This window comes from Culex pipiens, chromosome 3 (assembly GCF_016801865.2).
Source record: "Culex pipiens pallens isolate TS chromosome 3, TS_CPP_V2, whole genome shotgun sequence".
NCBI lineage: Eukaryota > Metazoa > Arthropoda > Insecta > Diptera > Culicidae > Culex > Culex pipiens.
Window position 1 is genome coordinate 66,355,670 of NC_068939.1, and position 26,941 is coordinate 66,382,610.

Genomic DNA, 26,941 nt, shown 5'->3' on the forward strand with positions numbered 1-26,941 from the left:
GATCGTACATTCTGTAATTCTGTAATTTCGGAATACATTCGTCCGGCTTCAGCTGAAGATTCATGCTGTCCCATGTTGCATGTTCGAGTGTAGACCTACGGAAAACCTTGCCGCGAGGAGAGGTGAGTGAGAAGTACACGAACCACCTACGACATAGTTCCTCGGGCGGCCCAGGTCAACTCGAAGTTACCCCAGGCACCCCCAGTGCAGGACACATTGGGGGTAGAAAGTGGATAGAATTTTCAGTGAATACAATAATTATGACAATATAGGTTCATATAATCCTTATTTCTTGATCTTACCTTTTGACACTATCAAACCTAGCAATATTACTATTGCATCTTACCATTCCCTTTTGGTAGTGTCAACTTCAAACCTTCATCCATTGTACAATTAACGCAGAATTTCCACTATATCCTTCATGCGGAATCGTCGTCTACTTTCTTCGCCTTATTATCACTGAACCACGGCGCGATATTGTTCTCACATTTTTTTGAGCTTCAACGACCGATTGTTATTCACGCACTTATAAAAATACTTGTTCTGTTTCGCGGCTTTGTGAAAAATACACGTGTGTTGGCTGATACAATGACTTTTTCGGTCATCGTATGCTCGCAAGGTACATGAAAGAGAAAAAGAGAGAAAAAATGGGATAAGTACAATGTAAAATAAAATCGAACATTGAATAACAGACTAACACAGAAAGAAAGAATAAAGAAACCTTCAGAACTACCAACTTGTAACGAGAAGCTTACTAGAAAACAACTGAAGTTGTGAAATATGGGACAAGACAAACAAACTTGAATAGCTAACATATATAATAAAACAGTTTGAACGTACCTTTAATCATATTAACAGTTATGCCCAAATTTCTTACCAAATTATTTTCAGCAGTTACATTTCTACAATAATGTATTGCGATTCCAAGTTAGAATAATTGAGTAGTTAAAGTTTATGGGTTAAGAGACAAGTTATAGCAATAGCAAAATAAATAGATGTATAGATTTTACTAAATTTTATCTTAAAAGAATAGGAAAAATCTAGCTTGTTTTTGAAAATAGCCAATGCACCAAGAGCAAACATACAGCATGTCACGTTCACACCATATGGAGTAAATGTGATAAACTATATGTCCACATTCGGGGCACCACCTTTTTCAGAATATAGGAAATGATAGAAGGAAGACCCCATTCTGTATGGTGGAAGATTTCTGCAACACCTTGGACTCGGACCAGACATTTTGTCTGAAATAAGAGAGAAAGACAAATATTAAAATTGTGGTATTATCACTAAATCCTATCATCCTTTCACCCCCCAAGACATGGTCTATCCTTCGTGCCTTCGTGTCTTGGGTGATGGCGAATTCTACCTTCTTCAATGATCTTCGGACCACCTCCAACTAGAATTCACAACAGGACCTCCCTCGGCTCCAGTTTACAACATGACAGCGACGAGAACACAGCCGAATGGGAGTTGACAGTATCAAATGCATGCTATACCCTTTGCTTTGCTGGATACTTACTAATAGCAAAGGGCGAGAGTCCTGCGACTCTCAGCAATCATGAATACTGCCCATTTGCCACTATAACTGATCGTACATTAAAATATTATCCGAATACAAATTTGAGCATTTGAAATTGCATAGCTTGTAAAGTATTACCAATAATCTACTAAATAGCTGAGAGATTATGGAATAAATAATTCTCTTGCCTGATTAAACTTCAGCGTTTATAGACTTCATCGATTAAATCAGAATTTAGAAAAGAGTTCGCAGAACATTTTCTCCAAATAAAATGTCAGCATAAGTTCAATTTTAGCAAAAACAAACGCAAATGATTTATAAAAGTCCAATGTGAAATAACTTTAAAAATTACACCATCCTTAAAAATAACAATTTTATCAAAATTTTGAAAAAGAGCGAAAGAGCCGTTCAAAAGAGCGGCTCTTTTTAATGAGCGAACGAAAATGAGCGGCTCCTAAAAAAGAGCGGTTTTGCCCACCTCTAAACAGGAGCTGGCGCTTCGCATTTGAATTCACTGGCGTGCTGTACTGCCGTTCTACGCATAATTGTCCCATGTCAGTTTTGAACGATTTTGACTTTATGATATTTTTAAGTTTAGTTTGATGTGTTCTTTAAGAAAAACATAAACTTCTACGCATAATTGTCCCACCAAGTATTTTCTTACACGGAATCATCAGTTTTACTAAGCATTATGTCTTGTTTACCTGTAGTATAGCAAGAGAATCGCAAATAAGGGTGATAAACTGCTAACTGGGGCGATTAGGGACACATAGGGCGAATAGGAACCCACGGGACAATTATGCGTAGAAACACAGAAATCGGTCGAAAAATTTCAATCGCGTTTTTCTCAGTTGCACTTTTTTGAACATGGGACAATTATGCGTAGAACGGCAGTGTAAGTTTCATAAAAATATAAAAAAAAATACAAAGAAAGGTAGAATTGCCGAATCGTAGAGAACAACAGTTACTCATCTGTCAAGATAAAAATGTTACAGTCCAGACTTGATTATCCGAAGCCTCGATTATCCGATGTTTTGATTATCCGAAGTTCGATTATCCGAAGGTTTGTATGGGACTTCGGTTAATCGAATCACGAACCGAAAAAATCGTATTTTTTTATTTTCTTACTTTTAACATCAACTTCGAGTTCTGCGACCCCATTGAGTCAATTTTGCATAGTTGATTGCTTTTAAGTAATAAATGAATTTTTACCGCCATTTTGACCGCCATCTTAGGCTGTATTTTAAATAAAACGAAATCGCAAAAAAAAATATTGAATTTTTTCTTAGCTTTTGTGGATTTTTTTTTTGAAATGAGCACCCATTTCGGCACACTTAGTTCTGCGACCAATTCTTATCACTTTTGCAGTTATCCGCTTTCAAACACAACATTTTCTGAGATATCAACACAGGCGAGTAGTTTGCTAACTTTTATTTAAGCTATTTACTACTTTGAAATAGTAAAAAAAAACTTCATGAAAGCTGAGTCAATGTGCCGATAAGCCAGTAAGGCTGGTACAAATATTTTTAAAAGTTTTTGTCACCCTAGTGAACTAGTGTAAAATGCATTTTAAAACACTTTTTTCATTTAAATTCATCAGAGCAAAAAAACCAACGATATCAACAAACATCAATCAATGTATATTTCCATCCCTCAAAACGACTTCCCGCGCACAACCTGCCGCACCCAGAGCCACGCGGTGAACCCGCTCAAGCTGAACCAGGTCATAATGTACGACAGGTGCTCGTTGCGCAGTGTGACCCGCGTTTGGCCGCCCACCGGTCCGTGCGGAACGGTGGCCGCCGCCGTCGCGTCCAGGAAGTATGGCGAGGTGCGGCGAATTTCCGCCATCCGCGGTACGTCCCGGTACATGAAGATGGCGCCGCGCTGGTTCGGCGTAAACTGGGGACGGTTCTCGGGCAGCCGGACGACCCCCTCCAGTGCGATGGTCCCGCGGGGTTGACCTTCGGGTCGCGTTGCCGGGTCGAGGTAACGCTTCGGAACCCAGCCACGGTTGATGAGGATTGTGTCGCTGGGGGATGGGAGTTAATGAGCTGCTAGAAGTAGGAAGCTTGTAGATAACGAAACTCACTCTCTTCCTTCTAGCTTGAAGGGTGTTATCACCAGGTATCCGATAGAGGTCTCCTTCTGGGAAAACAGTCCTCCAGCGGTCTTGGAGTCTCCGTCCTGGATGAGGGCACGCGGCCCTAAATGCAGCTCCTGGTCGTGCAGAAAGTGACCTCGCACGGTGACCTTCTGGTACTCCATGTCGTCCAACTCGGTTAAGCTAGAATTGGATTAAGATTAACCTTTATAAAACAGCTTCTACGTTCGTAGAAGACCATACTCCTCGGGGATTGGACGCGCCTCCAGACGCATTCGCGTCTCGAGGTTTCGGATCAGCTCTTCCTTCCACTGTTTGCGCTGAACCTGCCAGCAGCCCAGGCCAAACGTTGTCGCTGGAATGGCCTGTAAGTTACAATAACAATCAATTCAGAACAATCAAAACTCAAATTAAACAAATTCTTACCAGTAAAACCCATCCAAACGGGGTGATCTTGAGGTGGGCATCGTTCCGCGGTTTCACCGGTGGCGGCACCCGTATCCGTTTCGTGTGGACCGCCCTTTGCGAAGCGGTTCGGCCACCGGTCGTTGTCAGGAGTGAGCAGCGAACCGCTGAAGAGGTAGCGACGGCTTGTTTGACAAATTGAAACATTTTAAACGCAAAACGAGCAACTATTGCACAATATTTGGTGAAAATATTTTGCCTAATCAAATGAGCATTTTCGTCAGTCTTCGCGACGGGGTGGAGGGTGGTGGGAGCTTTGTTGTTGTTTTGGGTTTGCTTGACGTTTCTCTTCTCTTTTTTCGAATCACTTCGCAGTGGGTGGGTGATCGTTTGGGATGGTCGAAAAAGGGGAGGCCGAATTTTAAAATATTAGAATTTAATAGTAATTAAAGAGTTTTTTTTAAAGGTCCCATAAGCTATTTTGTTTTATATGTTTATGGGATCTTTTCAAATAAATCTCTAGAATTATTGTTTTATTAGTTGCTTTTATTTCTTTTCCCATGATTATTGTTTTTGTTAAAAATAATAATAGGAAATCTGTTTTTTTTTTGCTTTTGAAGTACAGTACCATCCATTTTTTTGCAACATCCGATTTATGTCTACCTTCAATTTTGGCAACACGCGTTTTTGACAACATTTTCTTCGCAATTTTGACAACACCCCATCATTTTTTTTTATGTCTCCTTAACTTTCCCCTTCGGATAAGCGATTAACGAAAAAAAAAAATTTCGTTGTCTTGTTTTTGACTGACTATGACCTATAAACTATAGGAGCGGCCGTGGCTGACTGGTTACGGTGTTCGCTTTGTAAGTGAATGGTTCTGGGTTTGATTCCCATCAGAACACATAAATTTGTAATGATGAATATGAACGAAAAATCAAAGTCGCTCGAGGCGAGGTTCGTTCCTCCGTCCTTTGGATTGGCAAGCAAAAATGCTAATCACTAGGCCATGACGACTGGAATTAGGAATACTGTTACAGAGAGCGAGTTGTGGCGCTATAACCACGGCAAATAGTAGAGTCCAGGGCAGTCCCGGAGTACCAAACCTTCTTAGCATAGGGGGATGGCGTCGCTATTTTTAGACCACGTTTTCCACTTTTTCTCATCGAAACCGACTACTTTATCGACTTCATTTTGCTAGGCGAGATAGGACGCCGTCTATTTTTAGACGATGACTCAGCATTTTTCCACTCTTGCACTTAAAAAAACCAGGTGGCAGCACGATGTAACGCCACGTCCCTATGGTGCTCCCAATTGGGAATACAATATGGTGGTGTGTCCCCACGCTTCTTCCTCCCCTGTCGATTTAGAATTGTGTTGTTGTTCAAACACTCAGTGCTCAAACTCAACCCAATTACGAGTCTTCTCTGCGATACGGCTTTACGCAGTAGGCCTGGCCGCTTTAACGCTTACGATGTTTCAATGATTTATTTTAAAGAAAATACAGATCTTCTATAAAATAATCTGGCAACGTCGTACACTGCTTTAAGCTGAGATTTTTGGAGGAATAAATAAAAAGATGAAAATTTTCAAAAAATCAAGGTTTAAAAATTCAAACATTTTGGCATTCTTAAATTCTGAATTTCTTGAAATCTTTTACTCTACTGCCCAAATTTTTTTTTCGAAAATTTTGATTTTTTCCGTGTTCAGGAGGTCATTTTGAGCAACTTTTGTTCTACGAAAAACATTACTTCTCTTGTTTTATGTTTTAGTATGTTTTTAGTATTTTAATTTGGTTGAAAAATGGATTTTTGGCGATTTTTTTTTAAATCGAAGCCCGTGGGCTGTAGAGGGTTAAATTGGATTTTTTTCTTATATGCACCACCATCCTAGATTACAGAAAATCAGATAACTTTCGATCATTTTTTGGAGTCTTTAGTCCCAAAATATGGATTTTGGGAAAAATAAGAATGTTGTCATTAGATTTTCCGGAGTGAAATTTTGGCGGGAACTTGGAATAATTGAGTACTTTTTTTTTAATTTTCTTAAATCCTTAAATTTGTATTTCATTCTGATTTATTGATTTTTTAATTTTGAATTTTTTCGTTCAAGAATTTTTGAATTTTAGAGTTCTTGTATTTTTGAATTAAAAGTTTTAAACTATTGAGATTTTTTTATTTTTGAAATTTTAAATATCTTTTTTTTGAATCCTTTTTTTGCATGTTATTTATAATATTTTTTGTATGTCCATTTGTTTACAATGGAGAAGGAATGGGTCTGAAATATATTCGCTTCCGCGAATAATAGCCCTGAGCTTTTGAGGGAACAAACTGATGATTAAAAAAATGAAAAAATAGGGGTCAAAATCGCATTTTATGGTTTAATTGGCGTCTTTGTGACGCCCCTCAAGTCAAATTGATATTTTTACCGAATTCCTTGAGCATTTTTTTTTTCAAAATGCAGCTAAATAAAACCATTTTTTTAAACACAAAACCAATCAAGTTCAAATAGGTGAATGTCAAGTTCAAAAGTAAACTCGTTGAAGCAGGTCAAACACTGGCGCTTAAGCCCCAAAAGAGGTATGACTCATTTTTATGTGCACGGCGTGTTTTCTAGAACAAACTTTTCAGGAAAAAATAGTCATCGCTACTTTCAAATGTGTCTTATAGGAAATTTTCTTAGCTTTCCAATGCTTCTAAGAGCGAAATGTTTCATCGGAAAATTTCTGAGATATCTCTATTTTATTTATTTTTTGTATTAAATTCCTTTATTATTTATTGGAATTTTATACTAACAGTTCAGAAAACTTATCAAATGATGAGTTTCATGTGTCATTTACTTATCAAAATGTGCAAAATAAGACAAGAAATAACTTTGTGGAGGGTTGCAAACCGCTAAACATTTTGAAAATTATGTTTTGTCTGAGTTTTTGAATATATGGGATTTATTCAGAAATTAAAATCATAAAACAGTGTAAAAATATATTTTTTACAAGAATTATTAGATTATTACATATTTTTTGTGTACAAATATCACGTGTCTGCTCTGATTTAGCCTGTTAAACCGAAACTTTGTCAAGTTTGTGATTGTTAATGGTATTATTGAATTTTAATGAATAAATTTGATATTTTCTTAAGCAATCATTAACCAGGAACATAAATACAAATATGATTTAAAATCGAAAAAGTCCACATATTACTGTTGCAAGCTTCAAAAGTCATATTTTCATGAGTATAAAATAAAGATAAAATTTTATAAAATGTTTTCTGTTGAAAATGCACTTAAAAGTAGCAATAAAACTCGAGTCTTCCAATTCAGAATGCTGAAAACACCGTCACAAACTTTTTTTTTGGTTGAACAAAAATTACAAAATATTATTAAATATTATTTTAACAAAAAAAAACAAACCGAAACTTTCTTTCCAAACTATTTGAACAAAATTCAAGAATTTTTTTTAAAGATTAGATTGAAGATGAGAGTCTTATAAACTTCTAAAAAATTGGTAATTCCTTTATCATTTAATACAAAAAAACTAGAACAATAATTTTATACTAATGTATTTCTCCTAAAGCTTGCAACAGTAGTTTGCAGTTTAATTTCGATTATTAAACATGTTTTGTAGCCATGCAACTGGTTAATGTTTGATTGAGGAAATATGATATTTATTCAGTAAAATCTTGTAATACCCTATCAATCTCAAACCTGTAAAAATTTCGGTTGTATCAGCTAATTCCAAGCTGAATCAGAGCAGACCGGTGTTATTTGTACACAACAATTATGTAATAATCTATTTGTTCTTTTAGAAATTATATTTTAATGCGGTATAATGATTTTAATTTCTGAATAAATCCCACATATTCAAAAATTGGGTTAAAACTTCATTTTTAAAATGTTTAGCGGTTTGTTTCTACTAAGTTGTTTCTTGTCTTATTTTGCACATTTTGATGAGTAAATGACACATAAAACACATCATTTGACATGTTTCCTGGACTGTTATTTAAATGTTTCCAATAAATGAATAGGGATTTTTTTTTTTTTTTTGCGGATCGAGGTGGGATAGCCAGGATCAAGTCAGTCCAAGTCCGGTTGTGTAAAGGAACGGTAATGGTCGTGTCAATCACATGCGGATCGCTCGCACTCCATGGGAGCGGGGATTGAGGACATGATTGGGTAGGTTAAAAAGAGATTGTGTTTGTGAGAGTATGTAATCGTGTAATGATGTAAATAAGCTAAATCGAAACTTCGTGCTCAATCGCCGCCCCCAATGTTCATTAAAAACCCTATTCGCACAAGCTTCTCAAAATCAGTGCTGTAGGTTTTAACTGTCGAGACTGTTAAAACCTACAGAACTGGCCCCAAGGAACTCGAGCGAACGGGGTACACTATCCACACACCAACGGACTTTTACTACGTGACCCTTAACTGTTCCAACAAAAGCAAAATTATTAAAATGAATTCATATGTTGAGGTTTAAACTCAATCAGCAAAGGTTCATATTTAACAGAAGCAAAGAAACACACCTCGGGCAAAATTTTCCCGCATAAAAAGGTCGGAACTTATATAAAATGTTTTACAGTCTTACAGCACCCTGTCCTGTCACGTTCGTCAAAAGTCTTGTCAATTTTGCTGAAAATTAAAGTGGTTAGTGTTGCAGTTAATCGTATTCAACATGACCAGAAAAGGCAGGCCTGTAATACGATTAGCTTTAAAGAGGACGACTCCGCAACCGCCGTCAGATGTCCTCGATCACCTTCGCCAGTATAAGTCGCAATTGGCCACGAGTTTGTCCTGGTCGTCCTTTGACCAGCTCCGCCGTGGGTACCATCGTATCGACATCGGAATTCCATTTCGCTACGCAACCCGGCCGCAAGGTACGCTCCAGTTGCTCCGAATTTTCCGACGTCAGGCAGCATTCGATCATTCGGTTCCGTCTGGATTTATTCTTCAAAACTGTGGCACTGTAAATATTCTTCAAATAACTAACAAAGAACTATCAATATTTTCAGACACCACTCGGCAAAGATCAATGTGTAACATCTTTGACTGGCGCTAGTATGGGGAACAAATGCTCCCCTGCTCTTTCCGTATTGGTAAAGTGCATTACAAGCCCTCCGACCGTCCGTCCCATGCTTTCCATGGGAGCAAGGTCCCAGCCGTGCGGAGGGAAGAACACATAAATTTGAAATGATGAATATGAACGAAAAATCAAAGTCGCTCGAGGCGGGGTCCGATCCTCCGTCCTTTGGATTCGTAAGCAAAAATGCTAATCACTAGGCCATGACGACTTGGTGAGAGTGAACTGGAATTAGGAATACTGTTACAGAGAGTGAGTTGTGGCGCTTATAACCACGGCAAATAGAGTCCAGGGCATTCGAGGAAATACAATGTCCCATCCCAGAGGGTCCCGGAGTACCAAACCTTGTTAGCATGATGCTCCCAACGAATTCTTCCTCCCCTGTCGATTCAGAATTGTGTTGCTGTTCGAACACTCAGTGCTCAAACTCAACCCAATTACGAGTCATCTCTGCGATACGGCTTTACGCAGTAGGCCTGGCCGCAAGAACGCTTGTGATGTTTCAATGCATTCCGATGCAATGGCGCACTACAAATGTTAATAAATGACAAGAAAAGTGCTAGGCGTCATCTAACCTAAGGCACTCTCCAGGATCCCTTCGAAAGATTGGCTGCGCTAGGATCTGATTAAATTAGATTAGATTAAACTGACTATGACCTATAAACTAATGCAAAATGAATTATAATTTCTTAATCAAAGATGGCGGCAAAAATGGCGGTGATGAAATACTGAAAAAATGCATCAAGTAATTTTTAGGCAATCAACCATTCAAATTTGGCTAAAATGGGGTCGCAGAATTCGAATTTTATGTTAAAAGTAAGGAAATAAAAAAAAAACACTAGATTTTAGTAAAAAAAAAAACTACATGCGGCATTTCAATACGCATGACTTAACATTTTGAGAAAATTAATTATTAGACAATTAGCCACACACTAACTTTTCTTTTACCGAACTCGGTAGTTGAAAAATCGGTAAAATATCTGTGAAGATGAACAAAATTTTACTGAATTTCGGTTGTACGATGAACAATAATGAACTGCATGACCGAAATTCGGTAAGTTTTTACAGAATGTTGGTAGTTTTTACAGTTTACCGAACTGTTCAGCAGTTGAAAATTCGGTGAACTTTACCGAATTCGGTAAAAAAAAAACTATGTGTGAACCTTAGTAATACGATGTGAATGCACTAGAAAAAAATCTTAGGATTGTGGTAGGCCTATGCTTTGGAATATTTCTTCCGCTTGGGCCATCCTTAGAGCCAGTACGCAGCTCCAAAGGAAAGCTGCGAACAGCAGAACAAAAGAGAAGGAGCGATTTCTTGGGGCTTTTCTTCACCCTCTCTGGCTTGCTTCCGTTGCCGCTGCTGCCCATTGCAAATTTTCTTTGACCGGTTCTTTACCAAGTGCGTACCCAGCCTTGCCAGATATACAGATAAATCTGTATTTGACAGATTTTTCGATCCCAAAAATCTGTGTAAACAGATTTTTTTAAAATGATTATATTAAAAAATTTCAACAATTCAGTAATTAAATTATGTTTTAAAACAATTAAAAAGCTTAAATCTGCTGTTAAAAATGTCTTCTATGCCATCGATTTTGACATGATACAGATAAAGTACAGATTTATTTTTAAGAAAATACAGATCTTCTATAAAATAATCTGGCAACGGCGTACGGCACTGCTTTAAGCTGAGATTTTTGGAGGAAAAAATAAAAAGACGAGAATTTTCAAAAAATCAAGGTTTAAAAATTTAAACATTTTGGCATTTCTAAATTCTGAATTTCTTGAAATCTTTTACTCTACTGCCCAAATTTTTTTTTTCGAAATTTTTTATTTTTCCCGTGTTTAGGAGGTCATTTTGAGCAACTTTTGTTCTACGAAAAACATTACTTCTCTTGTTTTATGTTTTTCTTGTTTTATTTTTAGTATTTTAATGTGGTTGAAAAATTGATTTTTGGCGATTTTTTTTAATCGAAGCCCGTCTAAAGGCGGATGTGGGCTGTAGAGGGTTAAATTGGATTTTTTTTTTCTTATATGCACCACCATCCTAGATTACAGAAAATCAGATAACTTTCGATCATTTTTTGGAGTCTTTAGTCTCAAAATATGGATTTTGGGAAAAATAAGAATTTTGTGAACTTGGAATAATTGAGTACTTTTTTTGAATTTTGTTAAATCCCTGAATATGTATTTCATTCTGATTTATTGATTTTTTAATTTTGAATTTTTTCGTTCAGGAATTTTTGAATTTTAGAGTTCTTGAATTTTTGAATTAGAAGTTTTAAAATATTGAGATTTTTTTATTTTTGAATTTTTAAATATCTTTTTTTGAATCCTTTTTTTTGCATTTTATTTATATTATTTTTTGTATGTCCATTTGTTTACAATGGAGAAGGAATGGGTCTGAAATATATTCGCTTCCGCGAATAATAGCCCTGAGCTTTTGAGTGATTCTTATGTAAAATTGCCAAGGGAACACACTGATGATTAAAAAAAATGATAAAATTAGGGGTCAAAATCGCATTTTATGGTTTAATTGGCGCCTTTGTGGCGCCCCTCAAGTCAAATTGATATTTTTACCGAATTCCTTGAGCATTTTTTTTTTCAAAATGCAGCTAAATAAAACCACTTTTTTAAACACAAAACCAATCAAGTTCAAATAGGTGAATGTTGAGTTCAAAAGTAAACTCGTTGAAGCAGGTCAGACACTGGCGCTTAAGCGAGGGGGTTTCCAAAGGGACGGTCGTTCCGGGTCATCGGTTGGCGGAAACAGTTGTGGTTGTTGGCCAAAAAAACACAAATTTTGGTTCTGTTCCATCACCTCACCAGTCGCTAATCGAATCCCCCCAAAAGAACTGTTACACTGGTATGACTCATTTTTATGTGTGTAACAAGGATGTGATATCTTTCTTCGCTTTTATAAGGAATGACACCTCAAACAGTCCATTTGATTTAACGTTTATTTGAATTTCATTCTGTTTGCTGCATCCACTTCTTCTCTTTCTTTCTTTCTCTTCTGATAATAGTGGCTGCATTTTTTTCTCCAGTAAATCTAAGTCCTAAAAATTATTCACTTTAAAATAGCATCAGTATTGTGTATGTGTGTCTGTGTAGGGAGTACCATAATTATAGTCACTATTTCTTATTAATTATCACTTAACCGTTATTCTTCATCATAATTTTTTTATTATAAAACATTTTTTTTTCTCTCTTTCGCGTTTTATTCTTAAATGAGGCTTGCCGAAACGCGTGTGTTGTATGGATTAAGGACTAATGCAAAAGTGTTTGTGTTGTGTTTCTTATAAGACGAGTTGTGGTATAATTTGTAAATTAACAGGTTTGGCGATGCAATTGCGTGAAAAATACAATTCAAACTTCAAAGAAAAAAATCAATCTTGCTGGTTATTACTAAATCTTCAATTGTTTTTTTTTTGTATAAGTAGGTATTCTAAAATCTTCCGTAACTATTTGTATTTACAAGCATGAGCCGTAATAATTATTTGTTTGTTTCGTTTGATCTACTATTTTTTGTGTTCAACCATTTACAGCTAGAAAATCATTATGTACAATTTTATATTTTGCGTCAATTAGCAAAGTGCAGTTAGCTTAAGTTCTACGCTTCCTTTCTAAAACTCTGGATCGAAGAGTCCGAATAACTCGATAAGATGCTCCCCTTTTTACTCCTCCTTTTACTGGGCCGATGGGGGTGGCTGCAAGAGGGAAGAAACAGAGCACAAGAGACCGGTGATGGTGATCAGCAAGCAAAAGGAAGAACGTTATGGTTTTGGGGTTTGGTCCTGACCCTTACTGTCATCGATTTGTTCTGATTTTGTAAGGTCATCCTTGTCATTGCCGGATTTCGACTCCTTAGTTGCCGTTGGCTTCGGAATGCAAACCCAAATCAAACGGAGGAGATAGAAAGAAAGGAAAAGAAAGAAAAAAAAGCATTTGCGGAAAACGAAAGAACAGCAATAAAAAGAAGGACCAAATGATGGAAAAAGAGGGTGAATACGTGCTATGTATCTGTTAGTAGTGTAGGGATTATGGGTTGCAGGATTGAATATGTAATAAATTATTAAATGAGTATTTATTATAACATTGATATAATTCATAAATAATAGTTAAGAGCGCAACAAAAAGTGCGCACCTTCATGAATATTGCCTTGTTAGCTGATTGCGGATGGAGTGCGAGAGCGCGCTAGCGAGCTGCGAGAGAGAACAACAAGCGAGAAAACAACGAGATGCGCGCGGCTGGCGAAAGAGAGAATGAAGATAGGCAATCAAACGTCAAAATTACCCCCCACTAGGGGGCGCTGAAACTTGGGGTGATGTTTTCATTATAACCTATAGCGAGTAAATTGATTTGAAATTTGGAATTGTTTTATTTCATCATAAAATCGACATTAATAGCAAATAATGCGTTTTTCAGGTAAGAAATAAATAGCTTAATTGATATAAACGAAAATATTTTTGTGATGGCCGATTTAACCTGTTCATTATCTGATTCAAAATAAGGGAATGTTTCAATCAACCAAAACCTAACTAATCAATTGAGAATGCAGATTATTCAAGTGGACAAATATTTTTTAAAGTCACTTCTACCATATAAGCAAAGCTCTGCTTGAAAAATGGTAATTGGAATGATTTTCAAAATTTGCAATCTAACCTCATTCTCGCGTTTTCAATCCGGATCTCAGAATTTTCAATGAAAAAGGCAACTTAGCAAAAAAATCAAAAAGTCAATCGATAGAACTTTTTATTTCTTACCACCTGTTAACTTTATTTTATTCCAAAAGATCAATTTTCTTTTAAAAACCATTAAAATAGTTTTCACTCGCCTTTGCACTTATCGCGCAAAAACGTAAACGTAACCTTGCACCAAAGTTCTCCTACTCGAATGTAGGTGGCGAATCGAGTTTTTAGCTTTGGTTTTGGGGGCCTATTGTCAAATCAGTTTTGTGGTTAATTTCTGTGGAATAAGACGTGTTGTTTGTTAATTGCAAAATATCTGTGTTTTTATTATAAAAGAAAGTCCCCGATCACGACAATGGTGTTACAGCTGACTCCTTTTTGGTTTTTATTTGTGAAACTATTCTACTCTTTTCAACATTTATCAAAAATCATGTTATTTCGAAAAAATGGCAGCACTGCCACAGCATTTATTGTCATCTAAAACTTGTCGAAAAATGGGAATGAGCAATTAAATATTTCGTGTAAATAGTCGAATTGAAAAAGCGCGTAATTTAAGAGAGTTGGAAGGCTGGTACAGATGGGAATCGAACCCATGATTATCCGCTTACAAAGCGGACAGCGTAACCATTCGGCCACACTTGCTGTAAAATTACATGAAAATATTACTCGTTTCTGATGTAAAAAAAACTCTAGAATAACTCTTTTTTTTAAGGTCACAAAAATGATTAATTTCCTAAACAAACCGGGGGATCCTCCCATTTAAATTCAGAAATGCATTGTTGTTTGAACACTCGTGCTACATTTTTTTTTTTCGAAAACAATTATTTATGGAATTCAACTATTAGTCCTTAGGGAGCGTTCGTTTTAAAATTTAAAAAAAATCATACAGGCAAATATTCGAAATCCACAAAATCATAAATAAAATTATGTATTGTAACAGTTAAAAACATCAATTGGTTTTTAGAATTTTTAATGAAAATTTATTGAATCTATGATTTTTTAATTGAGGGGAGGGGTTACATACATGTAAATCGGCAAAAAATTCAGAGGTTGGTTTGAGCACACGCTTAAACTTGTTTTAAATCAGTTTTCAGGGCATTAAAATATACATTTTCATCTATCAAAAAAATAAATTTGAGCACATTTGGTTGTATATTTGACGAGATATAGCTATTTGAAGTTAGCTGTTTCAAAAAACGGGTGCCACGATATCTCAACACTGCTTTGACCAAATCGGCTCAAAATTTTGGTGAAGACTCATTAAACCGGTCCCGTGTGCATGACGAAGGCCGATTTTAAATAAGCTTATTTTAAAAAAAAAAGATAAAAATATTTTTGTGTTTTTCATATAAAAATTCGTCAGTTTTTGATTTTTGTATTTTTTAAAAAACAAAATTTCAAAATCGGACTTTGTCATGCACACGGAATTTGTCTTGAGAGTATTCACCACAAATTTTAATAAATATTCGGAATTATGAAATATTGAGATTTTCTACATGTATGTAACCCCTTAATATTCATTGAATTTATGATTTTTTGAATTTTTCAATTCAAATTAATTTGATTTAATTTTTTAGAATATTTTAATTTCAGAATTTTTAAATTATTGAATTATCATTATGATTTAGTTTAAGGATTTTCAAATTCCTACTTTTTTAACTTTCTGAGTTTAGGAATTTTGGAAAGATTTTATTTTTAATTATTTGATTTTTGAAATCTTGAAGTTTCAAATAATGAAAATCTTAAAGTTTTAAATTATAGAATTTTCAGAAATTTAAAAAAATAGGAATTTGCAAATCCTTATATTAAATCAAAATGATAATTCAATAATTTAAAAATTCTGAAATTAAAATGTTCTTTAAAAATTAAATCAAATTAATTTGAATTCAAAAACTAAAAAAAATCATAAATTCAATGAATATTAATTAAAATTATAGATTCTATAAATTTTAATTAAAAATTCAAAAAACCATAAATTCAAAAATTTTTTAATTAAAAAATTACAAGATTCAGATATTTAAAAATTCTGAAAATTTACAAATACACTAGTTGTTCGGTAACTGGGCTGAGAACGTAGCCCAGTCACCGAATGCTGCTCGCTAACTGGGCTGAACGAACAAATAACGAGGGGACCACCGATGCATAATATTTCCTGATGAAATATAAAAATTAAAGTTACTCAATTTTATTTACAATGCTTGCTTTTCATATTTCTTTAATTGTGACTTGAAATTAAATAAAAGTTTGAAAAAAGTTTTTTTTATTTATTGAACAGGCTTTTGGCATCCAATAACCCCTCGGTCATTTCGGTTTGTTTTGGTTATTTGACGTTTGTCTGCTTTTTAACTGGTCTACAGCCCAGTTATCGAGCGCCCAGTTAAAAAGCAGCCCAGTTACCGAACAACGACTGTACATTTATTCTAAAATTTCATAATTTTAATATAAAAATTGAATTTGAAAATTCAATTTTTAAATTTTAAAAATTATTAAATTTTAGAATATAACAAATTTGTAATTTTCAAATCCCTCTTTTAATTTTAAAATTATTAAATCTTAGAATAAATGTATTTCTAAAATTTCAGATTTTTTAAATACCTAAATTTTGAAATATTTTAAAAAGGGAATTCAATAATTTTAAAAATCAGATATTTAAAAAATCAAATTCAAATCAATTTGAATTCAAAAATTCCAAAATTCATAAATTCAAAAAAAATATATATTGGAAAATTACAAAATTCAGAAATTGCAAAAATAAATATGATAGGTATATTAAATATTCAAAAATTAAGTTTAAAAATGTAACCATTTGAAAAATAAAAAAATCTAGAGATTTTCAAAAAATTTAATACTGTTCTCAGTCGGTTATCCTAAGTGACTCCAAAAATGCTCCCAAGTTGTCTGATTTTCAGTAAAAGAATGCGCAACTTTTCTTGACCGCATTCCTTCTGAGCTCCGTACTTAGCTAATAACATTCGGCTGAACGTCGACGTATGTAAAATAGAGATTTGTTTAATTCAATGAAGATTTGTCGGTTTTTAGTCGGAAAATAATGGCAATGTTAGGATAACGATTTTGGACGACATTTTTCTCAACTGTGAAACATTGAGTTAGCAATTTTAAGGACACCAAAGACATGCAGAAAACAAATGGACCGTTCGGATGTGTGGAACACAGAGAGGGTGGGGGTGAACCAAATCTAAAACAGTTTGAACATCCAACCGAGTCACAGAAAAGAACAAACTACAGAATCAGAAACCAAACCCTTTTTGTGGTGTACCTTTTTGAAATCTTTATTGATAAAAAAAAGAAAGTAATTTCAAGTTTTACACCAAATTCAACTGGCTGCTGCCGCAGTTGCTGCTTTTGCCTGTCTGTCTCGAACTAATAAACTACTTTTTTGTTTTGCTTCCTAATGCGCGTGTTACCGCCCTATCGATTAAATTAGCTTTTATTTTGTATGCTTCCTCTCAAAGTGTGTCTTAATTTAGGTGTTTGCTCTCCTAACCAAAAAAACAGTAACTTGATTTTTTTTCGGGTCTCCTTTTTTCTCTCCATTTTATTCAACTCTATTTTAGTAAGGATTTAACACGATTTTGGGGGGGCGGTGCAGCGCTTACATGTGTGGGTGTGTGTGTGTTACTGGGGTTCAGCGATCAGGTTTTCGGGGTCTCAAACGAGCGGGGAGGAGGGTTAAACAAAGTCATCTACAGAACGTGTGTTGCTACTACGAGTGCGTTTAAATTAGTGTGTTCAAATTAATTAAAAATGAGGGAGGTTCGCGAAAAAAAAAACACACAATTTCTTAAGCATTTCCTTCAAATTTTCCGGGTTTTCTCCCTCTCTCTTTACTATACAACAAAGAACCAAAACAACACAAAACAGAATGTACTTGCGTTTGTTTTGTTTGGTGTGGGGTCTTAGAATCAATCTCGCCTTACCTGCTGTTTGATTACCACCTGAGGCTGGATGAGTTCATCAAAGTTGAACATTCCCTGCTCGTCGGCGCCGCTGGCCGAAGTCGTGGCCGCTGCCGCCGCACTGCTACTGCCGGCCGTTGAGCTCGAGGTGGTCTGGGCGGTTGCCTGGGCTTGAGCGGCCTCGTCCACCGCTTCGTCGTCCTGTTTCTGCTGATCCTGCTGCTGGTGCAGAATGATGTGACCGCCTTCGGTCAGGATGGCGTGCTGCTGACCGTCGACGCCCTCGATGTGCTGGTGCTGTTCGTCACCTTCGGCTTGCTGCAGCTGTAGTTGGATCTGCTGCTCGCCGCCTTCACCGCCGGACATTGCCACCGTGAGGTTGCCCTCCTGGTCCACCTCACCGGACGTGGTGAACGACACCGGGATCTGGAGGCCGTCTTCGGTCGTAATGTGAGTCCCTTCGGCGTTCAGTTCGCCTTCTTGAGATTGCTGGATCACAATGTTTCCGTCGGCGTTCAGCAGCGAAGCATCGATCAACTGCTCCTGTCCGTCGGCGCCCTGCACCAGGATCATCTGCCCGGTCTGGCCATCTCCGCCGATCATCTGGAGCGTTTCACCCTCGCCCAGTCCTTCACCACCCTGCATCAACACGCCGACGCCCTGCAGCAGCTGCTGGATGTGCTCACTGTCCGCGCCCTGAACCAGAATCTGGTTTCCGTCGGCGTCCGTCGTCAAGATGTGATTGTCCAGCTGCAAGATCTGCCCATTTTCGTTCAAAATAAACTTGATCTGCTGGCCGTTCTCGTCCTGCATGCCTTCCAGCTCCAGCGGCACTCCCTCGGCGTTCGAGTTTTGACTGTTTTGCGACTGCTCGCCGTCGTCGTCCAAGCTGGGCATGCTGACGGGCATGTTCATCTGCTGGTCCTGCTTGGACTGCTGCTGCTGCTGTTGGTCTTCACCCGGGTCGAGCGTTGGCATATCGATCGGACCTTGGTTTTGGAGGATCTGAAATCGAGAGAGAGAGAACAAGCAACCATTAGCAACTCCAAACGCAACTCATTAATACCAAACTCACCATTTTACCGTCGCCACCATCCTGCTGCTGCTGCTGGACGTACGTTTGCGTCTGCCCTCCGTCCTGTCCCTGCGCCAGCGTAATGCTGTACGTGATGTTTCCGGTTGCGTTGTCCTGGCTCGTAATAACCATCTCTCCGCCACCTCCACCACCTGCCGCGTTCACCTCGCTCTTGTCCGAGTGGATCTTCTCGAAGATGCTCTCCAGGTCCCCGTCCGAGATGGTGTTGCTGTTATGGCTCGTGGTCAGGGTCGCTCCGGAGCTCGCGGACGTCCCGGCGCCCATCAGCTTGTGCTGCTGCTGCTGCTGGTCCTGCTGGCCGTTGTTGAGGGCGGCTGCGTTCGCGTTGACCATCTTTTTGCTGGTGGTGACCGTGGTGGGCTGCGGCGCGGTGCCGATCGTCGAGATGGGCGTGTGGACGGCGCCACCCTGGTGCATCTTCATGTGCTGACTGTAGAGCTTCTCGTTCAGGAATGTCAGGGAGCAGGTGTTGCATGAGTGGAACTGGATCGACTTGGCGTCGATCGTTTCGCCGATCGTGTCCCGAAGCGCTTCGTCGATCGAGGCCTGCAGCAGCTTCTGGGTGGACGAATCGGCCACCTGGTTCACCACTGGCATGCTCTCGCTCTTGATGTGAATCTGGGGCTGAGGTTGCTGCTGGTGGATGATCTGCTGTTGTTGCTGCTGCTGCTGCTGGGACTGCTGAACCGACGCGATCGAGGTGTGTTTTTGCACCGGGGCGTGCTTTTTCACGTTCTCGTGCGTTTCTAAATGTTTCATGAGCAGCTCACGCTTGTTGAACGTTACGTTGCAGATGCCACACTTGAAGTAGTCGGGCTGGTGGTTCTTGGCGTGAATCGAGGCCTGCTCGCGGGTTTCAAACCGCATCAGACACACGCGACACTTGAACGGTTTCAGCTTGATGTGCTTGCGCAGATGGTCGTCGTAGTTTTGCTTGTCCGGCGTCTTGTACGTGCACATGTTGCACGCAAATAGCTGGGTTATCGTCGTACCCGCGCCGCCCTGCTGATCGATGATCTTGATCTCGGTCGGTTGCTGCTGCTGGACGACGTTCTGTTGATGTTCCAGCGCGTTGTGTTGCTTCAGCAGCGCAACCGAGGCAAAGATCTTTTTGCACAGCTTGCAGCGGTACGCCGAAGAGGTCGTCGTCGTGGCCGTAGCCGTTGGATTCGTCACCTGTTGCTGCTGTTGCTGGTTGGCGTTTCCTTTGCACTGCTCGTAATGCGGCTGGAACTGGGTCAAATCTTGCGTCTTAAAGTCGCACGACATGCACTTGTACATTTTGATCGGGTTACGACGGATCGTCGCGGTCGTCGGCGGTGCCGTACTGCTCACGATGTTCGCCCCGTTGTTTGTCGTCTGGATGTGTTGCTGCTGCTGTGGTTGCTGAATCTGCTGCTGTGTTACAATCTGCTGCTGCTGGGGTTGCTTGTCGAACATGTTCGACAACTGACTCTCGATGTCCATCGCGGAACTGTTGTTCAGATCCGACAGCTTGCCCGAAGAGTTGATCGCTTCCTGGCCCGAGTCGTTCACCGTCTTTATGCTGTACGTCGTCGCTGCCGTACCGACTCCACCTCCGCCAAGCTTCTGAATCTTTGCCGGTGGCGGTGCTATTCCCGGGTCGTCATCCAAGATGTTATACTTTTTGTGAATATAACTGGTCAACGTGTTCCGCACGTGCTCCAGGTCCGTCTCCAGCTTGTCCATCTGGTTGAACAGCGTGATGCACCGCCGACACACGACATCGTCCGTCCCGATAATCACCATGTAGCCCTCCCCCACGATCTTCGCAATCTTCGACGTAAACTCCGTCTGCGAAGTGGCCGTCGAAGCCTCCGTCAGCAGCGTCGCGTTGATCCCCGCACTATCGCCACAAACGTAGCACTTTTGCTGCTTCGACACGTAGCTGTTGGTGGTCGTGATCGAGACGCTCGTCTGCTGCGTGTTCAGCGGCTTCTTCTGCATCATCCGGGGCTGGTTGCCGGGAATTCCGGTCACGCTGACGGCACCGCTCTGCAGCAGGCTGTTGATCTTCCGGACCGCGTTCATCTGCATCGTGCTTTGCTGGGGGTGTTGCTGGTGCTGTTGTTGCTGGGTTTGTGGTTGAATGGTTGCTTGTGTGCTCGATCCGTATACCTGAGGGCGGGAAGAGGAAGAAGGTTAGATCTTCGAATAAGAATGCCTATTTCTTCAAGTAACAAATGTAATGTACACTTATTACTTAGGAAAAATCGATCTCTCTCTCCCTGAACCGTCTCTTGACCACGGAACGATTGTATCATCAGTATAAAAGGATGAGTTCCTAGATGTGGTGCAGTCTCGCAAATTTGCTGTTTGGTTCCCACCGCAGTTTGCGCAATTTACGCCTGATTTGGGCTGCCCTAAATTTTGAGTAATTGTCTACAAAATCGGCCAACTTCGTGCGTATACATTTTTTGATTTGGATCAAACATTTTGGGGGCCTTCCCTATGAACAAAGAAGCTCATACAAGGATCCACACACTTTTGGCAGCTGTCCATACAGAAATCTTACATAAATATACGAAAATATGTAATTTTCGAATCGGTTTGGTGTCTTCGGCAAAGTTGCAGGTATTGATGAGAAATATTCAGAAAAACAAACAAAAATTAGGCAATTGGATGGAATTAGGTGCGAGTGCTTATGCGATCAAACATACGAGAATTTCCCATATTTTTTTTTATTTGGCTCAAACTTTGTGGGGGCCTTCCTATGACCAAAGAAGCTATATTGTGTCATTGGTTCACCCACTCAAGTCTCCGTACAATTTTGGCTGCTGTCCATACAAAAATGGTACGTAAATATTCAAACAGCTGTAACTTTTTAGTGAATTTTCTGATCAATTTGGTGTCTTCGGCATAGTTGTTGGTATTGTTGAGGACTATTGAGAAAAAATAGGTACACGGAAAAAAATGCCGATTTTTTTATTATGTTTAAAAAAAAAACTGAAATTTCCAAAATACGTATTTTTTGACATTCGAGATTTTTTTATATGTTTTAGTGGACAAAAATCCGCAACTTTTGCGCCGTAGGAAGTATGGTCAAAAAGTCTGCCGCCGAGTTATGATTTTTTGAAAAAACAGTGATTTTTGAAAAAATCGAAATTTCATACAAAACAAAATTTTACATAATTTTTTTTTATGTAAAACTTAATCACATCGATCAGAAAATTCACAAAAAGTTACAGCTGTTTAAATGTTCACGTGTATGGAGACTTGTATGGGTGAACCAATGACACAAAATAGCTTCTTTGGTCATACAAAGTTTGAGCCAAATAAAAAAATACAAATAAAATTCAATTCTGGTTTTGGTAGAGAATTGCTCCATAATAGATTGGTTTATATTCAGGGTTGTTACGGAAAAGTCGAAATAAAATCCGCGCCAGATCCGCGCCGACCCCAAAACCCAATCCGCGCGAAATCCGCGCCATATAAAAAAAATCGCAACAAACATAGAAGAGAGTAACATAATGAATGAAATTTCAAGCGAAAAAAGAATAATACAGAAAGCGTTTGGATCAGTACCGTTGATCAGATGTGGATTCATATCCCACCTGCACCAAGTGGAACCTTTTTTGCCATTTCTGAAACAATATTAGCATTTTTTGTAGCACTTTAAATATCGTTGCTTTGAAAACAAATTAAGGAAAAAAATAAATTCAAAATTTTTTAAAATTTTAAACCATAAAATGAATCATTTTTTTTTTTTTTTATAAAATGTTGTTTTATTGGTTTTGATTGCTTAAAAACTACTTGACCAAATAGCTTAAACTTCAGTATCTAAGTGAAATTCTAATTCATTAATGTCAATTACATTATTATCCTTGCTAACAAAGATGACAAACTGAATGAACGTTTTAAGCACTTTAACTTTAACTGATCGTCTAATTGCAAGAAGTGTTGGTTGCAATAGATGGGTGAGAGAGATGTTTCTGTTTTGGGCGATGTTCCTTAGCCTTCTCTGCAGCACGGTCCACGCCGCTGCAACGCGCGGGCATGTTGAGATTTTGTGTGGGATGTCCTCTGGTTCGTTGTTGCAGTTGGGACACATGTCAGAGTCGGCCCGTTGCATCCTGTGCAACAGCCGCTGGTTGGACAGCTTCCGGTTGACGAGCAGGTAGTAATGACAGCGCTCGAACGATGTCAGGTGTTTGGCCGCAATGTTTCGCCAGATTCGATTCCAGTTTGCTGTTGGGTTTTCCAGCATCACTTTCGGCTTGTCGATCTTGTTCAGGTAGTGAGCGTGGAGAAGATTGGCCGAGGGATTCGCTTGGAGTGCACTGGGGAGGTAAGGGAGCTCGCTGCAGACTGTTTTCAGACACGGACAGTTGGTTGGAACTATCCGTAAGTTTGGGGGATTCCGTGTAGAACTCACAAAAGAGTTGTAGAAGGGTAAGTTCTCGATCTCGCGTAGATGTCTGTTGACGAGGAGGGCTTGACATTTGAACGCAGGTAGATGCAGATTCAAACCCCCCAACTCGACTGGCAGCGCGAGCTGCTGCATCGGCACTCTAATGCACTGGCCGGCCCACAGAAATGATCCCATTAGCCGTGTGAGTCTGGCAACATCTGCCTTCGTGATTGCTAACACCGATGCTACGTACCATAGTTTAGAAGTGATGAACGTGTTCAGCAGTACGACCTTTTGTTGAAGTGTTAGTGTACGCATTCGGTGTAGCCAGAGCTGCCGAGTGAGCATCCCTACCAGCGGGACCCAGTTTAGTTTGCCCATCAGTCGCACTGAATTCACGAACACAATGCCGAGAATCTTGACCTTGTCAGCTGTCTGCAGCCAGGGCACAGCGAGTCGATTGTTGTTGTTGATGTAGCCTACGTCGATGGAGATCGTCTTTCGAACATTGAGCTTGGCACCAGCTGATCGCCCGAAGTTCTCGAACTGCTCCTTCACTCTCTCGATTCTCTCGGCACACGTGGTGATGATCGATACGTCGTCGGCATAGGCAACAACCAAGTCGTTGGAGCCAACGCAGATTTGCTCGAGTCGCTTGATGAGGGGGTGGAGATAGATCACAAAGAGGTGCATCGAGAGAGGATCCCCTTGACGGACGGAGCGTCCGATCGGGAATGACGGTGACAGATGACCGTTCACCAGAACACGGGAAGTGGACAGCCGGCCGATTTTGTCCAGCAGTTCAACCAAGCGCGGGTTGATACCAAGCGTTCGCATAGTTCTCTTCAGGAAACCTCTATCGACCCGATCAAAGGCATGATCGAGATCGAACGAGACGAGCTTCCCGAACAGTCTTCTCTCCTTCAGCTGCGCGACCTTGTCCTAGAGTGAGAGTGTAGCTTGAAAGATGTTTTTGTCGCCATTGGAGCACTTTTGAGATGTGGTGAGGATCTGGTTGTCTCGCATCACACGATCCAGCCTGCACTTTAGTATTCGTGAGAGAAGCTTGTAATCCGTGTTAAGGAGCGAGATAGGGCGATAGGATTTAATGGTTGAACCGGCACCCTTCTTTTTCACGAGTACTATTGTACCATCGACAAACTCCGGCGGGATGTTGCCGCGCAGGAAACTAGCGATTTTATACTTGATAATTCTCGCCAAAATTTTACTCTGAAAAATCAAAATACAATTAATAATTTAATAATTTAATTAATAATTTAATAATTTAATCATTTAATTATTTTATCATTTGATTTTTTAATAATTTGATTATGTAATAATTTGATAATTTAATAATTTGATAATTTAATAATTTAATAATTTAATAATTTAATAATTTAATAATTTAATAATTTAATAATTTAATAATTTAATAATTTAATAATTTAATAATTTAATAATTTAATAATTTAATAATTTAATAATTTAATAATTTAATAATTTAATAATTTAATAATTTAATAATTTAATAATTTAATAATTTAATAATTTAATAGATTAATAATTTAATAATTTAATAATTTAATAATTTAATAATTAAAAAATTTAATAATTTAATAATTTAATAATTTAATAATTTAATAATTTAATAATTTAATAATTTAATAATTTAATAAATTAATAATTTAATAATTTAATAATTTAATAATTTAATAATTTAATAATTTAATAATTTAATAATTTAATAATTTAATAATTTAATAATTTAATAATTTAATAATTTAATAATTTAATAATTTAATAATTTAATAATTTAATAATTTAAAAATTTAATAATTTAATAATTTAATAATTTAATAATTTAATAATTTAATAATTTAATAATTTAATAATTTAATAATTTAATAATTTAATAATTTAATAATTTAATAATTTAATAATTTAATAATTTAAAAATTTAATAATTTTAATTATTAAATTATTAAATTATTAAATTATTAAATTATTAAATTATTAAATTATTAAATTATTAAATTATTAAATAATTTAATAATTTAATAATTTAATAATTTAATAATTTAATAATTTAATAATTTAATAATTTAATAATTTAATAATTTCATAATTTAATAATTTAATAATTTAATAATTTAAAAATTTAAAAATTTAATAATTTAATAATTTAATAATTTAATAATTTAATAATTTAATAATTTAATAATTTAATAATTTAATAATTTAATAATTTAATAATTTAATACTTAATAATTTAATAATTTAATAATTTAATAATTTAATAATTTAATAATTTAATAATTTAATAATTTAATAATTTAATAATTTAATAATTTAATAATTTCACAATTTAATAATTTCATAATTACATAACTTAAGAATTTTCTTGAAAAAAAAAAAACAATCATAATATTTTCGTAATTTTAATTTAATAATTCGTACTTTTAACGTTTTTTTAAAATTATGAATTCTTTTTTTTATTATTTGAATATGTAAATTCTGAAATTTCAAATTGTTGAATTCCAGATTTTTTATTTTTTTTTATTTTTTTAAAATTCAACCTGAATCAGAGTGGCAACAGAATTTTTCATTTTTTCAACGAACCAAAAATTTGAAAATTTAAATTTTTATATTAAAAAAACTTAGAAAATCTAAAAAGTTTCTTAGCTTAAAATTTTTAAAATTCTGTAATTTTTCGAATTTTGTTATTTTGATTTTAATAAAGTTGTTATTAATATGAGTTTTTAAGCAGATGTTTTGAAAATAATGAGTTGTAATGTTATGTTAAATTTATATAACAAATCTCAATACATTTAAAAAAAAATCGCTCCTTAAAGATTATTTTGATGTTTCGTATTAAGAAAAAAAATCAATAATTTTTAGAAGAAAATTTTCATCATTAACAACTTTTTAAGAATTTGATGTTTTTGCACTCAACGAAAAAGATTGAATTTATTTAATTCCTAATAATATTTTCCTTTGTAAATTGAAAGAAATTCTATCGTTCGCAATTATTTTGTTTATCAAAATTGCTATCCGCGCGAAATCCGCGCCTGAGCAAAATTACCAAGCAAATCCGCGCCAGATCCGCGCGATTCGCGCCATCCGCGCCATCCGCGCGATCCGCGCCGTCCGTAACAACCCTGTATATTGTGTGCCGTTTTCAAGATATAGCCACTTAAAATTTAATTTAAACTGAAAAATTCCAGTCTTTCTTTTTTTTAAGTCCATTAGGCTGGTACAAATTTTATTTAATGTTTTTGTCTCTCCCCCCCTTCAAAATTGGCCCACAAAATCAGAGGCTTTTGCCTTTTTTTCAAAAAGCTTCAAAATTTCAATGGAAAATTAAGTGCAATCAGCTGAAATCAATTTGAAAGGCATTCCATTGCGTTCAGATTTTTTTTAAGCATGTTTGGGTTAATTTAAAAATCTTTTGAATTTTTTAAAAATTTTGAGCTTTAGTATCGCAAGAAGTTTTTTTTTCATTGAAATTTTTGTTTTCGTCAAATCTTAAATTTTTTGAAGACCAATGATTGCAAAACAGCTGAACTAGTGTAAAATGTAAAATTTTTTATGCACCATACATACCATGTTACATTAGGGTGTAATATGGTTGTATGGAAAAAAATATAGTTGTCCAAATTTAGCGAGCACAGCAATTTTTCAGTTCCTTTTGGGGTCCTAAACAACTCCCCAAAGTTTGGGAACGATTGGTTTAGTCCTCACTTTGCGCAAAGCGATTCAA

At 36.9% G+C, this 26,941-nt stretch overlaps 2 protein-coding genes across 3 annotated transcripts in view; both read right to left on the bottom strand.

Moving 5' to 3' along the window:
- Positions 1-3,141: 3,141 nt before the first annotated feature.
- Positions 3,142-4,367, bottom strand: LOC120424486 (SURF1-like protein). Its single transcript, XM_039588628.2, has 4 exons — positions 4,053-4,367; positions 3,870-3,991; positions 3,615-3,809; positions 3,142-3,554 (listed from the first exon to the last, which is right to left on the bottom strand). Exons 1-4 carry the CDS (start codon positions 4,236-4,238, stop codon positions 3,176-3,178), a joined length of 882 nt encoding a protein of 293 aa, XP_039444562.1. The 5' UTR covers positions 4,239-4,367; the 3' UTR covers positions 3,142-3,175.
- Positions 4,368-12,043: 7,676 nt separating this feature from the next.
- The window catches only part of LOC120424502 (myb-like protein AA), a 51,500-nt gene continuing 36,602 nt past the window's right edge, over positions 12,044-26,941 (bottom strand). The window contains exons 2-4 of one of the 2 annotated variants that reach the window (XM_052709526.1): positions 18,789-20,948; positions 17,735-18,718; positions 12,044-12,814 (exon numbers count right to left, since the gene is read on the bottom strand). In XM_052709526.1, coding sequence (XP_052565486.1) covers positions 12,794-12,814; positions 17,735-18,718; positions 18,789-20,948 — 3,165 coding nt within the window. In that variant the 3' untranslated portion in view covers positions 12,044-12,793. The other variant, XM_052709525.1, reaches the window with a different exon arrangement.